Source organism: Pezoporus flaviventris, unplaced genomic scaffold, assembly GCF_033815535.1.
Source record: "Pezoporus flaviventris isolate CSIRO_AGI_PZ_B2104156 unplaced genomic scaffold, CSIRO_AGI_Pfla_v1 ptg000001l, whole genome shotgun sequence".
Lineage (NCBI taxonomy): Eukaryota > Metazoa > Chordata > Aves > Psittaciformes > Psittacidae > Pezoporus > Pezoporus flaviventris.
In genome coordinates, this window is record NW_026892549.1 from 6,248,560 (window position 1) to 6,266,812 (window position 18,253).

General features: G+C 43.5%; 1 protein-coding gene across 14 annotated transcripts in view; it reads left to right on the forward strand.

Annotated features, from left to right (window-relative positions):
* Positions 1-18,253, forward strand: part of KALRN (kalirin RhoGEF kinase) — a 514,073-nt gene that overhangs the window by 444,747 nt on the left and 51,073 nt on the right. For 10 of the 14 annotated variants that reach the window (XM_061471725.1, XM_061471773.1, XM_061471114.1 and 7 more), the window contains 3 exons: positions 11,682-11,965; positions 12,827-12,931; positions 16,840-16,935. In XM_061471725.1, the coding sequence (XP_061327709.1) occupies positions 11,682-11,965; positions 12,827-12,931; positions 16,840-16,935 (485 nt within the window). Of the gene's footprint in view, positions 1-1,785; positions 3,183-11,681; positions 11,966-12,826; positions 12,932-16,839; positions 16,936-18,253 lie in introns of those variants that run through there. The other 4 variants (XM_061471202.1, XM_061471545.1, XM_061471635.1 and 1 more) reach the window with 4 other exon arrangements.

An 18,253-nucleotide genomic window follows, 5' to 3' on the forward strand; every position in this document is an offset into this window, starting at 1 on the left:
TTGAAGAGATGTTGCTTAATTAGTCCTGCAGGGGGTATAATACGTATATTTTTGAAATCCAGTTTTAGCATCATGCAATTGGCTTTTATGGCCTGAGGATTCTGATTTAAGACATTCTTTAGTCACTAATGGTAATCTGTTTTAATTAGAAATGCAAGTGTATTTTAGATCCAAATGTATCTGAGTGGTACGATGTAAAAAGATGGTTCACAGCTAATACTAGTGAAGTGCCTGAAGTCTGGCATTGTTTGTATGTTCTGTAGTTTGAACCCTGAGTATCAACAAAATGTTCAAACACTGCTCAGCTGAAGCATGGGGAGACTGAATAGCTTCCTTTAGGAAACAGAAGTATTAATCATCAGGGATCCTTTCTAGGGCAGCAGGAGGAAAATCATAGCTTTAGGCAAGAAGGAAGCAAACACTTTGAATATTACAATAGTAACTTCAGCTCCACAATAGCAAAGCACAGCTCCTGCCAGGGTGCAGGTGCTGAGCAGACAGCAGCATCTTAGTTGAATTTGTCTTAGTATCAGGGAAATTACTCAGGCTTGAACCTCCTGGGCTGCTCAGGGAGGACTGTAGCTGCTCAAAGCTGTGCTACTGTAAAATCTGGTCTGGTGGTGTGTCTAAGAAATGCCTCGAGGCCATCTAAAGGCTAATGCTTCCTGAACATTTACCGCAGTCACTTGTCCTGGAGCTACTAAACTGTCAGGCAGTTGGGTGTCTGTGATCTGACATCTTACACTGCAGTAAGAGATCACACATACTTGACAAAATCTGTCCAGAAACAAAGAGCCTCTGCTGGTAGGCTAGTCCAGCCCTTGCTGTTGTGTTCAAGTGTTTCTTTCTCTTAATTACCTTGAAAGATGGAGCCAAAAGAAAGCAGCTACTCAGCAATAGTGAAGATGGCTTTTGTAATGATAATCACTTATTAGACATGTTGTTTGGTAGAGTGTTTTTATAGCTATTTGTGATTAGACACAGAGATGCAGCTGGGGATGAAGCAGTGCGGTTCATAATCAATGAGTTTCTCAGGACTAGCCTTACTGGGGAGGCTGATGGCTGAGTCAAGGCACTTGCACAGCTTCAGAAGGCTGAGACCTTGACAGGGTGCTGCAGAGAGCTCTCCTGTTCCTATACAGCAGATGCTCTCTGAGATTTCAGGTTCCTGTCCCATCTTTCTTGCTGACGCAGATAGAGTGCAGTAGTGATTCATCACATGAAATTTGATAAACTTGTTGACTGGCACCATGGGGAAGGTTCCTCACAGAACTGCTCCCTACCATGGAGAGCTGTCAAATGAAAAATCAAGATGTAGATCGTGGGGGCCTGTTATGTGAGATTGAGAGCAATGTTCTGATTTTCCTACTTAAGCCAAGTAAATTAAAGCTTCCCACAAGTCTAACTGATGGTCTTAAGTGTGCAGTTAAAAGTCTCCAAGCTGCTTAGCCATTTCCCTGTGCTGTGTCCGAAGAGCAAAACATCACAAGCACCAGCACTTCTTATCTGTGTGTTTTATTTCCAAAACACTGTTTGCATTTATTTCATTCATTACTTCCTTTAATTCATCCCAACCAGTACCTTTGCTGTGAGCTTGTATTTCCCGCTGGTATTTCTGGAGGATGAGCGCATGGAGGAAGCTGCTTTGGGCTCTAGCCTTGGAGGCTCCAGCTGCAGTGTGTCTGTCGTCAAACACCCCAGCCTTGTTGTTCTTGGTGGTTACGTGGTGTCCACTCTCGCCTGCACCACTTGCAACTTATTCTTATTCCATTCTTTTCTTTTCAGGGGCTGTCAGAGCCTGAATAATTTAAGAGTGAACAAATGAGAGACGTTCATGGAGGACTCTGTTCTTACCTAGGCACAATTTGTCAAGCATGTAGATTGCCTTGGGTTTCCACTGCACCTACCACAACTTTACTAAGAGAAAAGCCCCCTTTCCTAGACATCTGTGTCACTCTTGCTTAGTAAAGTTATTCAAGATCAGCGCCTTTGGAATTGGTTGGTAAATGGACAAAGACTTTCTCTTTGCCCGGAGCTCCTGACAGCCTCCAAGTACCAAAGAGAACTCCACAGCACTAGAAAGCAAGAGACAGCTGCTGAATGTTGGAAGCTACTGCATTTGGCAAAAGAAGCTGACGCTAAGATGCACACAGTTGTGTTTGTTTGTTCTGCTTGTTTTCTGTGCTTTCTGAGCCCTATGTGTGCCTGGAAAGTTTAATGACCAATCTCTTCTTTCTCAACATGCAGTTTTCCTTCCTATCCCCAAAAGCTTTTGGGTTCTGTGCTTGCTTTTTTTCCCTCAATTTCAATTTATTTTGTCACTGGTAGTCTTCTGTTGTTCCCGTGAGGAACTGTTTGGGTACATAGTCACAGTTTCCTTTGAAGTAGGGGACAAAATATGATATTCAAATGTCGTCTTCCTCCCTCCTTTCCCCTCATTCAGAGTGGTCCACCAGCAGTGGTCCATAGAGGTTGCTCGCTTTAAGCATAAGGCAGAGCTGACCTTAGCAATGAAGTCATTTAACTGACAAATGACTTCAAAATTCTTGCAGTAGCTCAATTTGGGAGCTGCTGAATGAAGCTGACCCTTGACACTTTGCAGAAGAATAAGGCTTGTGTTGTACTAACAGCTGCTTGGAAACCATGTGTAATAAAGTTTGGTTTTATGCCCATTACCAAGGTAAAAGATAGTATTCACCTACTCTGGTACCCTTACACTCCCAACAGAGCAAAGCTGCTTAGATCAAAGTTTAAAAGTCTGCTTCTATGTGGGTGTCTTAAGCATTTCACAGTTCCTTATGCTAAAAGTAACAGTATACTTGCAAAGGCCAGCAAACGCTGCTGCTCTTGTTCAGCTTCAAACATGACATTTTCCCTGTCATCATAGCGTATAGGTGTCCATAAAGGTTCAGGGTTAGAACTTCTTTATGGAACATGCATAAGTCTCCTATCAAAATATATTGAGGGGCTTTGTGTTTGGAGCTTTGTTCTTTTTGCTCTAGTGCCGCTTATTCTTGAAACTTCAGGGTCGGGAATTCATTTATTTTTGTCACAGAACGAGGACAGTGTAAATACAAAATGTAAAGTAGAACTTAGAGAAATGCTTCAAGGATTTGTTTGACTAAATTGAAATAAATGTTGATTTGTTCAAAAAAAAAAAAAAAAAGCATGCCCTTTCTGGATCTTATTAGTTGTGACTTTTTATTTCCTTTCCTTGCTGAAGCAACGTGCATGCCTCTGGATTTCAGAAATCTACTCTCCAGGCTGTGACGTGTTACAGGAAGGCTGCTTCAACGTGTGCTCCCAGCAGATGTATGGGACTTGCTGTCGCTGTGCTCTGGGCTGGTCCAGCACATGTGCTGGGTGCAAACCCAAGGCACGAGAATGGGTAAATGAAATCGAGTGCATAGAAATACTGTGTCTGGCCTCAAACACTACCGTGTGGAGCAGCTGCTCTTTTTCTGAGCATTTCCACATCTTTTTATTCAGTAAAAATCTATTCTAAAAAGTTACTGCTTTGCTGGGGAGATAAGCAAGGTTCCCTTGAAGGGCTTCCATCAGGCCAATAACATACCTATTTCATAGTATTTTGGGATAGGATCTGGCTAGGAGTATCTCACCAGTGGTTAGTGGATTCACTCTGTAGATGTTTGTTCTCTTATTTTTCTTGTCATGAACTCACAGCAGCTTATGCAAGGGATCAGATGGGACTCTGGAGCAGGATGAATTTTTCAAAATCATAAATGGAGAGAAAAAGGCTCAAAACCTACCTTCAGAGAAATCGTAGCTACCCATCACAGTTACAAGCTTATATGGAAACCCATTTCTGAGCGGGATACCTGGAGAAGAGGACTGCAGGTGTTCCAGCTGCTATTCAAGGGCTTGGGGCCGTGGAGTTGAGTTGCACACTTCTCCTGCGAGTTTCTTCAGAGGCACAAAGACACGTTCTGCCTTTATGTGCAGCAGCTCCTCCGTTAAATGCACGCCTCTAGGAGAAGAGACCCTGCCCTGTATTCATCTGAGGACTTGCCTTCCTCTTTTTCCTGTGTCCTCCTTACAGTCACCTCTGACAATAATACAAAGTCCACATAAAGCAGCAGATACAATAGAGATGACTTCTGTAGCTGTTCCTCTTACAAGGAACTCTTGAAAAAGTAACAAAGTCATGTTTTATTTCAGCAGGCTGTCTCTCTGTGCATTCTCCTTCTGCTGTTTTTCTCCCTGGAGACCCAGCTCGCTCATTCAACATGCTCTCAGGATTTCAGTAACTTCTCTTGCAAGGTCTCTTGAGACCATGTGCCTCTGTGCTGTTTCTCCAGGCTTTTGGTTTTATCTCACTCTTTGAAACTTTCCCAGAACTGCAGTGACTTTTCTCTGACCTCCAGGAACTGGAGCTCTCAAGCCCTGACACTCCGACTGGCACAACCAAGACCTGGAGACTACTTTGGGATGTCAGCTTTCCCAGCACATGCTGGATGAAAGCTGCATCTGAGCAACACCAGCTAAAAATAAAAACTATTCAACTGAAGCTAATGGCAGGTTGCCATGAGTTATTGCTCATTAAAGTGAATTGTCAGATGCTTAACTTCTGCTAATCATTTCCTGCTGCGAGATCGGCCTGGTATGAAACATACTTAAATGTGGGAAGGGGATTCGCAATAACTAAATTTAGCTAAGGGTGTAATTTCCTCAGACTCCCTCTGTAGTTAATGGAAAGAGAGAGGCTCCTACAGGGTTCTTGCTCTGCATCACCCTAGGGCACAAGTGTGCACAGCTCCTTGACTGCTGAGAGCATGAGGTGAGCTGCTGCCAGCAGCAAAAATGCGCTTCTCCAAGTGACAGTGTTTGCCCACCTCAGCTAGTCAAATGCTTGTTTTCCCCAGCTTAGGTTTTTACCTGGAAGTAATGATCAGGAAGCTGAATATTAAAACCATTTTCCAATGGCAAAAACCTACATGCAGAATCCTCCAGGAGCATCCTCTGCTCTGCAGTGTAATTAAAGGGAACTCTGCAGATCATTCTCTAACTCAAAGCAGCTCTTCTTTCCTGTTTCTAAGAAATATCAGCTATTAAAAAAGAAGCAGTGAGTTCTGAATGTTGTGTGATTAATTTAGTTTTCAGTCCTTCTTTTTTCCCCTGTTCTCTTTGGAAGTTAGTCTTGTTTACATGTTGACAGAAAGTCAAATGTTGAGTTTTTACATTACAGTGATTATCAAGTATGTCTGCTTTTAGCAGTGTAGGCTACTTTCTCTATTGGACTAGAAACCTTTGCATAAAATATTAACTCCAGACCACTCTTCTTGAGTTTGGAAAGAAGTAATTTCATCCACATAAATGGAATTGTGAGAATTCTGCCAGATTGATTTTTGCCTTTTGATGTTACTTCCAGCTTGAAGCTTCAAATGATAGTCCAAGACACAAACAGAAAATTCAGTTGAACTTTCTCAGTTCTGCTCATTTCCAGGAGATTATAAAGTTAGGGAGAACATTTGAACCTCAGAGAATTTGCATTTGGATTTCAGTCATGTAGTTTGAATGTGTCTTTACCCTCTGGTGTGAAACTGGGTCCTGTGTGGTCTGTTCTCATTTTCTGCTCATGTCAAAGTATGGGGTAGGTCTGCGTTGAAACACACATACAGCGGCTGAGCAGAGGTGGGAGCAAGTGAGGAGCAATGGAGGATTCCAGGTCAAGTTTTGCAATTCCATTTTGAAAAGAAACGAGCTTCCAATATAAAGAGTTTTTCAAGGAAGTTGTCCTCTATCTCTGTGTGACATGGGCCTGAAAATTTCCTCATGTTCACTTACATTCTTCTCTGGAACCTTTTTTGGAGGTAGTGCCTGAGGAGACAATTTATCTGTTGACATTAAAAGTTGTCAGATGCATTATTTATATTGTTATGAAGTAGTGTTTTCACTTGAGGAATAGCTGTAAAGTGACTTTGTATTATCCAAAAGTTGTTGCCTCCCATATTTTTGCAAATCCATGACAGGTTTTACAGGCAGAGTAGGCTCTAACACTAAAACCAGGATCGGCACTGTCATCTGCCTAAGCCGCAAGGTTTTGTAATCCTGACTAGTGCCAATAAAAATGTTTCACTAAGCGTGTTTTGGACATTTAATATAAAAGCACAAAATAGACCAAATATGCAGTTTTCAAAGCTCGTTCTGCCATCTTTGCATCTGTCAAGTAGAACTTCATCCCTGAAGCCCTTGAGCAGATCCAAGATGGCTCTACTAGCAGCATTTCCCAAAGGAGAATATAAAGCCTCGAGGAGCTGAGAGCTGTGAACTGGAACCTACAGTCTGCATGGTGAAGGAGATGCTCTTGGAAAGGGCAGGAGAGGGTGCATTTTGATGGTTTCCATAATTCCTATTGGTTTACTGTGAAATAATGTAATAGAGGCTTTGCTTTGTCATAGGATGGGTCTAGGTGACACCTGCTTTCCAAGATTTCCTGGTACAGAGATTCACATTCTCCAAGCAGTAATAGCTTGACTAAAGACCAAGTTAGTCTTTCACCCACATCTGATTCAATTCCATCTTTGTCAGAAATGTTATTTTACAGGAATCACTAAATATGGAAAATGGGCTCTGTCGAGCACAGCAGAGCTGATTTATGTGCTCATTGGTCAGATTGTCATTATTGGCTTTCATTCATGAATGGAATTATTTCTCCGAAAAATGTTGATTTAAATGCACATGCTAATAGGATTACAGAGTTCCCATTCTGGCTCATCATATTTGACTTCTGTGGAAAAATCTTCTTCTCTCAGGCTGTTTTTCTGGGATAAGAAATGGAGCCATACATAAATCAGAAGATTTGCCTCACCTAAAACAAGATCGTGCCCTGCTGTGGTCACTTGTCATCATAGCCTTATTTTGTATTAACTTCTGGTTATGGAAGCATATTTCCTTCCTGTCAAATACAATCTGTGATTAATGTGGGTCAAAAAAGAGAAGCCTGATATTTTCTTCTGAGTTGCTCTGTAAGAAGCCTTTCCCCGTTAGAGATCTGAGTCCTGTAGATGAGTCCACTGCTGCATGAGCCTGATCAGAAAGACCTCCCCTCTGTGCGTGCTCTGGGGAACAGGGAGGTAAAAATAAAATTTATTTGTGTTCCAGCAGTAATTCCTACTGACTCAAATGGGAATATAACTGTGCCTCTAAAAGGGATTGGTGAGATTTTTGGTTTTCCCTTTACCCAGGGTTGCACAGAACTGCAGCCTGCCGTTTTTCAAGTAAAAGAGCTGTGTTTTTATAGATGTCTGTTCACTTGAGCAACAACAACAAATATTTCTTGCCTCCAGCAGTGCAAAAGCTCTGAATGTTAAAGCTCTTCAGTCTGGCTGAGTATCTGTCACAGACCTATTGCCAGAGGTTTCTTGGAGGTTTGCTCAGGGGTGTTATGGAAACCATCATTTCATCTGTCTGAATGAATGGTTTGGCCAGGAAGTCAATCTAGCCACACTAGTCTGCTGACCTCCCTACACCCACTTTGCTTCACCAGATACCTTTTTTTAGATATGTGTGTCCTAGGACATTGGTGGCAGGACAGCTGCTCTCTGCAGCTTTGCTGAGCTCTGAGGTTTCTGCAGACCCACTGCAGTGTGAGGGCAGCCACTGCTTTCCTGGTTCCTGTGGGCAGTGGTGGCTGCCTGAGTTACCATGCCGTGTGCCGCTGCATCTTTTCCACAGTGCTCTCTGGCTTTTCTTGAGTGAACTTTCCGAACTGCTAAGCCAATACAGTTTGCAAAGTACATATGTGCTAGTGCTTTGCAAGAAGAACACAGTAACATGTCCTCACCTTCCACTTGATCCACCTGGTGTCTGGATCTCAGGCTAATATCAAGTGTCATGATTAATGTGTTTGTAGCTGTACGTGCTGTGTAAGCAGTGGAGCACACACAAGTACGCCTTAGGAGGTTGTCTCCAAAGTCTCTCCTGGCAGATTTTTTGTGTTGCAAGTTTCTGTCTGTCATTTCATGAGCTCTGCTCGTCTTTGAGCTCTGGTCCTGCCTCTGCAGCCATGTCAGGGTGACCTGCTTTGTATGCAAAGGAAATCGTTCTCAGCACGACTGGCAAACAGCAAGTGTGTCTTGGTCACAAATGTGCTTATATTTGCAGTTCCTTTAAAAAGGAGAAAAAGTTATGAATACTGGGGGGAGGGGGGGGTTTATTGGATAGTGCATGTTTGGCAATGGTAGGAAGTGGGACAGGGGAGTGGTTTGTACATGCATAGGGTCCTGGATAGAGCAAACTCACCCCACCTTAAGGGGCTGTTATGGTGGGTGAGGAGCTGGGAGACTTATAACAGACGTTCTCTATGCCTCCCTGCCCATCCTTTAGCCAGCAGAGACTACATTAAAATGTAAGGGCAAGATAAAGCCATGTTTCCACTCTTGGGCTGCATGGGCCAAGCGAAGACTGGGCTGTCTCCCAGACGCCTTAGAGTGGTCAGCCAGGACAGTTCAGCAGGCAAGGAGAAAGAAGGAGACTTCATATCTGCCAGGGCTGTGTAAAGCATGGCATGACTGAGATTTTGTAATGCCTTGGTAAATATGCTTTTTCATCACCAAAGGCATGACCTTGAGTGGCAAAATCCAGAGACTTATTCAAGTGAAATCATTGCATAGGGTAACATGCTTCCCTCTGGAAATGTTCAGGTTGGCTTTCATCATGGCCTGATGACTCTGGAGGCCTGATATTTGGTCTGATGATGATTTCCTGGCTCTAGGTTAAACTTTGAACAATATCCCTGTAAGCCAGCAAGGTGGGCTGTGGGCCAGCTCAGAACTTGGCCTGTTTCTGCCCATCTGCTGCCTTTATAGGGAGGACAGGGACGATGGCTGACCATCACTTCCCCAGCACAGGCTTGAGCAGAGTGCTGCAGTGTGAGGTGCTGTGTGTCTGTCTGTGCCCCAGCCCAGGCTGTGCTGCCTGGGGAAAGGGGAGGGAGGCAGCAAGGCCAAGACTTGGCCCTGCTTGTAAAACCAGGGGCATTTCCTGGTGGAAAGGGAGGTTCTTGACCCTTAACATCGTGAACTTCTGGGTTTGGCTCTGCCTTGAGCCTGCCAGGCTGAGGTAGGATTCTGTGTCTCAGGAACAAGTCCTGAGGTTGTCCCAGGCTCCATTAAGCCTTCTATCAGCTCCCTTTCCTTACTAAAAGTTAAATTGGCAAGGTGCCACTGACTGGTGGTAGTGGTTTGGACTGTGTTACTTCTAAGCTGTAGTAAATCCTCTCTGTACTTTAATCAACCAAGGTGTGGGAAGACCAGCTTGTCCTCAGTTCTCTGCAACCTCACCCCCTGAGCCCAGTCCCAAGCAAAGACAGTGAGTCCATGATACAGCTGCTTGCCCCAAATCCTCCCTGACAGTAGCAGCCTCCACAGGGTGATCGGTTCCAGCATTTCTCCTTCCATGACTTTAACCCAATTCCCTTTGCACCAGTAATTCCCCATGTTAATCCTCTTGCAGTGGCAGTGGGAGAACAGGTACCTGAGGGCACCCTCCTTGGTGGAGCCCCTTGGCAATGAGCCCTCAGGTGTCCCTGGTCACCTGTGGGACTTTTGATTCTGCTGGGGGGTTGGAGGGGTGAGGGCACTTGCAAAATCAAAATCTCTGTCACGAAAACTTGAATTTTGCTGACACAGGGAGTGCCAATAAACTGCTAGAGCATCACGTGGAGCCTGTGAGGGACACTATCTAAAGCCTATCTAGTGGAAGATAAGCTGGCCACTGACAAATATTATCTTGCACTGGTTGATTTAAAACCACTTCATGTGCATGAAATAACATCAACAAGAGCTAGCTAAATCCAGGCCTTTTTTGAGATAAGACTGTTACTATGCCCTTATGGAGGAATGTCAGAAAAACCTAGGAGCTCCACCTGGGATCCGTCCGTGGCCCAGACCCTCTCACACTCGCTCCTCATGTCATCAGAAGACAAATGGTTTGGATTTTCTTCCTGTCTGGGAAATGAACTTTGACTTCCTTTAGCTTGTTACGATTATTTCCGTATGTTCTAAAAATCTGACTTTTGACCTCAGGTATGTAATAAATTATTGGTTCCACTCCTGACTGAGGCTGTCTATGGTTATAAAATATTATAAAATATTGCAACTCTCATGGTCTGCAGTTTGCAAGCTGGCAGACTGAAATCTCTGCTCAGTGCATAGCCCGCAAGGCAGGCTGCAGTCTCTGCTCAGTGCATAGCCCGCAAGGCAGGCTGCAATCTCTGCTCAGTGCATAGCCCACAAGGCAGGCTGCAATCTCTGCTCAGTGCATAGCCCGCAAGGCAGGCTGCAGTCTCTGCTCAGTGCATAGCCCACAAGGCAGGCTGCAATCTCTGCTCAGTGCATAGCCCGCAAGGCAGGCTGCAGTCTCTGCTCTCTGAGCAGCAGCTCTGCCCAGTGGGGTAGGAGCTCTGCATGCAGTTAGCAGAAACTGGCTTCTAAAACAATGTATGTGATGATTCTCTGGAAGAGTGGCTCTCCCTCCACATGTGTACTAGCCAGTATCTCTGACGATACATATTGCTGAACTGAGAATGGCTAGAGGCACCGGGCTGTTTTCGTGTGTCATAACTTAGGGTTTTATTTTCTGCTGGGGCAGGTAAAAGATTTGGAGATAGCCATCCAAAAATGTTTAAAAACCTCAGCTGACCGCTTTCTGATGCACAGTCTGAGATGTATCTTACAGGAGGGTGACAATTTCTTAATTCTGTTGAAAAAAAATAAAATAAACCTTGTGGGATTCAACATCTCGGTCCCTGATTGCTCCTGAGGAGGGAGGGAGTTGCCTTGCCGTGGTTTCAGAAAGGTGAAGGCAGGGTGCTTGTTCCTAAAGGACAGCTGAGAAATCTGTGACTGTGACTTGTTTGTTTTGGTACTAAAGACTTCTTGACATCGGCACATCTTTGGTCTGTTGCTTTTGCTGGGAGTAAGGGAGGTTGCACTCATTTTTAAAGTGCTAGTCTGAACATGTGTATCAGTAATTGGCATTGGATACAGTTCAGCAGATCCTCCTGCTTGGATATAATGGAAATCTTTTTAAATTTTAAGCCTCCCGTGTATCTCCTTCTTTGGAGTTTCTTTCAGTTTGAACAATTTGTCACTTTTGTAAGTGTTCATTCCAGTTCCTCAGTTCTAGGGGAAGTGTGAAGTCTTCTGACAAATTGCTTTCAGGGGCAAAGGAGGTGATTTTAAGGTGCTTCAAATGACCTTAAAAAGTTAATAACTAGTCTAACTAGCAGTCATGTCATTGGGTCTGGCAACAGCTGAGAAATATTTAGGGACTTGGAACTTGACAAAGTGTTGGTGACTGTCAGGTTTCCTTTAATAATCCTTTTGTGCTTATTTTCTTCCTGGCAATCATGATGAAATCTGTGGGAAGAAGATGAAAAGTTCAGCACTTTGCATGAAATTCAAGCTTTCATCAAAAACTAGATAACTTTGCTGTCTGTGGTCTTTCTAAGGACAGATAGTGTGGTGGGAAATGAGAAGAGTGTGTTTGTGAAAAATGCCTGTTGCAGGGCGTATTTCTCTCTCTGGTGCACAATGAAGTCACAAAACCTTTCATCAAAGCAGCTTTATTTTCATGCTTAGGACTGCTAAGTGCTTGATGTGCACTAGGAAATAGAGGAGGTGCCGGTGTGAACTCTCACCTGCATTGTTTTCTTCCAGACGCATATTCAGTCTCTTCCAATGACAATGGAGGCAAGTCTGATTCAGTGGCCAATTTACAACCTCAGCCATCCCTCAACTCCATCCAGAGTTCTCCTGGCCCCAAACGGTCAACAAACACCCTGAAGAAATGGTTGACTAGTCCTGTGCGCCGGCTGAACAGCGGGAAGACCGAGAGCAACATCAAGAAACAGAAGAAGGTGCGAGATGGTAGGAAGAGCTTTGACCTCGGCTCACCAAAGACTGGAGATGAAACCACTCCTCAAGGAGACAGCGCAGATGAGGTGTGTATTGGTGTTTGTTGAAGTAAAGATCATATCTCTGCTAGTCTCTTCTGTGGTGTGCGAGTCATGCTTGAGTAATCAGTTCCTTTAGTGTCTAGAGAGAGCAGCGAATCATGTAAAATTGCATGGATTGAAGCTGTGTTGCAAATAGCATTGTTATCCAATGAGCAATGGAATATACAGGAACAGCATTTCAAAATCTACATATATTATTGTCATTTGACTAGATTTTTTTTAATAGCCTATTAGAAAGCTGCTAAGAATAGGAAGGAAGTTACTCTTGAGCAGCTGTTATTACTTTTTATGATCACTGAGGTTCATATCACCTTTATCCTACCATGGCAGTGTAGTTCCTTATTGAAAGAAAACACTCAGAGAAATAGTCACGTTTCTGTTTTATCTGCTATGTATTTGTAGCCACAGTTTCTCTGCAGGCATGTTCTTTGCCAGAATGGCTCTTTCCTGATACAGCGAATAAAGAATTACAAACCAAAACTGGAGAAGATACCAACTGAAGACAAATAGAGGAGCACATTTAAAACTGTACATCGAGCTGTTCTCATTTACATAAAAAAATACTTCCCATCACCACACAGACAGCTGTAACTGCCTTGGCTGCTTGGGTTACCTGTAAATTGTATTTCTGTAACTCTTAGAATGCACCAGGGTTAACCAGCAAAACCTTATGTCTTTGTTGCTTCTCTTCTGCGATTCTTAGCATTGCCTGCAGTTCTCTTCACCCAGTGCAATATTGAGGCAGAATTAGTAGTAACAGACTCAAAGCCTGGTGGTAGGGCTTGGATATCTAAAAGGATAAAAGAAACCTGTCACTGCTCCTAATTATATTTAACTTTTCTTCAGAAGAGCAAGAAAGGTTGGGGAGAAGATGAACCAGATGAAGAGTCTCACACACCTCTTCCTCCTCCTATGAAGATCTTTGATAATGATCCAACCCAAGATGAGATGGTAAGGCCTCCCCTGCTATATTAATTTACTGTTTAGATGCATTTCTTGCATAGCTGTCTCACAGTGGTTTTGCAGTGGTCTTCCAGTATCCAAGGCCTAGACTTGGGATTTTAAGAGACTCCTATGAGCAAATCATAAACTACTACCTTTCACCAACTGGATTTAGAGATAGTGTTGGATAAGCAATTTAGCCCTGGCATCCCGTTCCATGACAGGTCAGTCATGTGTTGTCTATGGTCAGAAGTTTCATTCAGGCTGATAACGCATGTTCTTCTCCTCTGTTTTAAAATTGCTGTTGGTGTTTGGCAGTAGCAGCAAAACCAGTATTTGGTGGCAGGCTGGGCCTGAGGAGTAGGACAGATACTGGAGTTGGCTTGAATCCAGAAATACCACCTTTACCAAGTGTTAGATAGCTTGCACTCTCTACTCAGGCTTTGTGTGTGATTGGGGTCCAGGAGCACTGGCAGTTTATGCCCCATGATAGATCCTACATTCTGAAGTGCTTTAAAACCTGCAGATGGAAAATCCTACTGAGTGCTATCATTTGGCATTTTTGACATACGTGGCTGATCATCATTGAATGTTCCATAAGCTCCAGTTAGTTCAGAAGCCCACAGAGCGTCTGAAGTCCCTCTTGGGGCTATGGTCTGGCCATATTTGTGCACCATCCTGGTGGTGGTAGTTCTCTGCTGTTAGCTAGGGTGTCTTGAACATTGAGTTGGAATTTGCTGTGGTAGATATGCAGTGGCTTGCAGAATCCTTCAGTTGGTCTTTTGGACTTGGGGTGAGAATCTGTGAATATGGCTGCATATTCACGTAAACAGTGGTTTGCATTCACAGACAGTGTGGTCCTGTCTGCATGTGTCCTCCCCCACCCTTTCCTGGTGCAGTTGTCTCCCTTGTAGAAATCCATCCTCCTGTTTCCTGCTGACATCTGTTTTTAGCACTGCCACTTCTGTATCTCTATCCTCTGATTGTAATTACTGCATGGAAAGAGGGAAGGGTAGGGGAGATAGATTAATAATTGTCAGGAAAGAAAAACAACCCAGAATGCTCTTAGGGAGGGTTCAGGCAGGAGTTTAGAAATACAAAGAGAGAAGGGTGAAAATATTTCTAGGATTCAGGGAGCAAGAGTGATGGAGGAAAGGGTTTGGGGGCTTGCTGCTAATCTGTCAGGAAATATTATGACATTGTGGTGACAGCAAGACCAGAAGGAAGCAGCTGGAGTTGCGGACTCCTGCCCTTTGAGTGCTATGTGTGCTGCTCTCTGTCTGATGAGGGGCAGAGGCGAAAGGCCGGGGAAGCAGAGCCGTGGTGGATCTATGCCCAGCACAATAGCAGTTGCTCCTGGCTTCTTCCCGGCGCTGCTTGACTAAATGTTTTTGAGGTAGTTTGCTTAGAGAAACAAAGTTGCTTTAGCTTGGGTCACTGTTTTTGATTTTTAACAGGCCATGTGATTTCAGTGTTTCTTAAATACATTTATGACAGCGTCAGTGTTGTGGAACTAGTTTTCCGCTCCAGATGTCTGAGCTTTATAGAGCGTTTCAGCATCCTGATTCTTCACCCCCTCCTAAACCAGGAGATTAAATAGAGCAAGATGGAAGCCTTTTTCTATCTCCTTTTCTTCCCCTGCTCACTTTTCTTCGTGGGGAGGAAAAAATGAAGCTCACAAACATGGCTTCAGAATTCACTGCACAGGAATACAATGTTAGCAATGTTTGAGCTTTGCTGGAGCCAAAAGCTCTTTGATGGTGTTAATTTGGGCCCAGTTCTCTGCTCATGCCCTACTGCTTACAGGCACAGGCTTAGGTTGGACCAGCAGCAGCATGGAGAACTAGCAGTGATAGATATGAGGTGTCTACATGGTGCAGGAGGTGGCACCTTTCTCTGAGACCATTGGCAGAACAGCAATAACCATGCTTTGCTGCTCCAGGAACCTCTTAGAAAGGCGAATTGGAAGATCTCTTCATATTAGAAAGTCAAGATTTGCTTCCTGGGAAGCAGAAATACATTTTTTTTATTTGCCCCAGAAAAGCCCAGACTCTCATCAATCACAGAAGAGTTTTATTTAACCCAGAAAGACTTGTATGCAGCAAATGTTTCCGTGCTTCCTTCAAAATCCTGCAGTTATTTGCTATTCAGAGATATTGAGCAATTTCAATTAAAAGAAGTGAGAGCAGCAGCTGTTTAGTGCCTCCAAAACTGGGACTCCTTTTGCTAGAGTGGTTATATTTGAGAGTTGTTGTCTATGTATTTGTCCTGTATCTCATCAAAGTCCCTATTTTCAGTCCTTTTTTTTCCTAGACATGTCTGTCTGCATTGCAGGTGAAACAGGCTGTCTGAATTTTTACATTTGTATGAGATACCTACATTACCAGCTTAATTCCTCAGTTACCAGCTTGATTACCTGTAGTTTTTGTTTCTGTAATTAGAACTGTTAATTAGATGTATTATTTGTGAAAGATGAGTTGATGAGTGGCAGGCTGTTCACGCATCTGATCTGTCACAAGGCTTGTGGTTGGGATTGGGGTCCTTTGCCTTTTTTTTTCTCCTGCTGGGGCTGTGTCCCTCAATGCGAGCAACCTCCCCAAGGGGCCACTTGAAGAGGTGGCCAGCTGCCTAATTCCTGCCATCACATTTCCACATCTCACTCCCCAGCACTATTTAATCTCGGTTGCACTTTCATTGGCACCTGCACAGTGACTTCACTGAAATAGCTGCTCTCCAGAAGATCTTTATTAAGCAGCTGAGAGATGAATAAGCTTTTAAATAATTTTAATGCAGAATTTAGCCATGCTTTAGTCTGTCAGCCTGCCAAAAGCAGGTTATCAAAGGGCTCACAGTTTTAGTCAGTGCTTGTATTTCATTCAAAAGAAATGTATATACAGGTGAGCTAATGAATAGCAATTCCCATAGCTATCGGGTGAGTTTGGGTTTTCAAAGTGAGATTTCTTGGGACAAAGACCAAGGAGTGAAGAGGCCCTTATAGAGCAAAAATGTTAAACTAGAATTGAATAGTTCACACAGAGGCTGATCTTCGCAGCACCATGGGAGGTGCTAGGCTACCACACTGAAGAGTCTTGGTGTTTCTGGGGATGTGTAACAGCCAACAGCTATTAGCTGTGTCTGCCTGGATGTGGAGATATCCAAAGACATTACATGATGCCAGGCACTGAAAATGGAACACCTGCAGCTAACAGACAGGCATAGAGAAGTGAGACTGAAAATATTCTACCTACAGTCCATAGGGAAAACTAAGCATCTCCAAGGAGCGTTTCTGCCCTCCTGTGCCAGGTAGCTAAGATAGGTGAGATATGTAGGGGTATTTTCTCTCCACTGATTGAAGAGCAGGGAGAGGAAAGATACACATTTTAGATGGCTAAAGTTGCATGAATGGGAGGTGTCATCTGAGTTCACTTGGAGTTGCAATTGATATGTGGGGAAGGAAGGGGGAATGATTTGTTCCCCCTGCCTCCTTCCTCTATTGCCTGTAGCTCCATGTGTACCTGCATTTATTAAATACGTATGTGTGGGGGAGGAGTAATTTCTTACATCCACAGTAAGAAGATCAATTTTCTGGAGCCTGTGAGACCGTAGATGACTTAGAAGGAAGAACCAACAGACATTAAGAGTATTGTAGCTTTTTGCAAATGAATATCTGTTCTTTGACACTCTTCCCAGCCTTGGAATTGCTGCAGGGAGATGTGCAGCCAGAAGCGGGTGGCAATTCTGTGCTTGCCTGATAACAGCAACACCCCCTCACCTGACCATGCATATGGTCCTCCAACCCTCCTGCTCCCTTTCCACATTTGTTCTCCTGTCTCAGAAGCTGCTTCACTGACTGCTGGCTTCCTCCTCCCTTCTCATCCTGCTAACTTGCTTTTCCTTTGCAACCTGGTGTCTTGCAGTCCTCTTCTTTGCTAGCTGCTCGACAGAGCTCCTCCGATGTCCCAGCTGCTGCGGATCTTGTCAGTGCAATAGAAAAGTTGGTCAAAAGTAAGCTGGTAAGTTTAGTGTTGTGAAAACTTTGTGCACAACAGGCCTAATATGACTCTAGGGAAGGGCTTTAAAGTCTGCCTATTGTTTCTGGTTTCCTTGCTTTCCACCTTCACCTGCTATGCTTTTATTAACCCTACATGCTCTACTTCTCAGTAGTGTGTCTAGTATTTTAACTCCTCATGTGAGATGAAGCCTGTATCTCACCTTGCCATGTGGACTCTGCACTGCATAGTCAAAACACACTTCTGGAGTGGGCTTTGCAGAACATGAGGTACTGTATTGTACTCTTTCTGGGGTCTTGTTGGTACTCAGATATTTTACACAATGGGATGTTCTGTTTGTTTTGTTTTAAAGCTTATTCTGAGGCACAGGAGTTCTACTACCCAACATGTGAGCTTGCTTGGTATTCTGCCTTCCCTGAAAAGACTCTCTAAAGAGTAGAACTGCCTGAAGTATCACAGCTGTGCTTTCATTTTCTGAAGATTCTTGTGTCGCTTTTAATCTGCCTTGTCAACTCTTTCTAACAGGGAGTGGAGTAAGCAATAAGAATGTTCTGGGTTTAATTTGTTAAAAAATTTCAGTACTGTGTGCTCTTCGTGTCTGGTCCAGCATCTGTTGGACAAGGAGTAAATCCTGTTTCTATCTTGGCTTCTCTTAAGTTTTCCCTGAAACAGTTCAAAATGCTAATATCAAAGGTAAACATGTTTTGTACATGTCCCAGGACCTCTAAAACTAGATAAATGCTTGCTTTGAGCAAGTTTAACTTAATTAACTAGTCAGGACTAAAGCAGGGTTATAATGAGCCTGCAAAGGTTCATTTCCTTACATATACTGGAAGGATGAAGAGTGTAAAAATGGAAGAAAAGGCCCCATGCTGATCATTAAATTACTGTAATTCTTTGCATGTAGCTTTATCTGTCAGATCATTTCAGAGGGTTTTGGTATTTTCTTGGTTCGAAATGTTGAGATGACATAAAGCTAGTAAGCATTCATAGGGTGCTTGATAAGGAGTAAGTGGTGAAGAAACTCTTTTGAGACATGGGAAACTGAGACGGACATTCCCAGAAAGTTTACTCAAAATAGTTTTATTCCATCGAGGAGCTAACAAATTGAAACGTATTTCATTAATCCAGTTAGATGTATTTTCAGAAAATATTTTCTCCCCCCTGCATGCAGGCTGTTAGGTCACTTGCAATTACTTTCCAGGGATTTGGTGGAAACTAATTAGTTTGGAATGTTACTATGCATCCATCTGTTTCTGTTTCATGTTTTACTTTACTGTTGAAAAGTCCTCATCTACTCTTTGGCAGAGAAACGCTGACC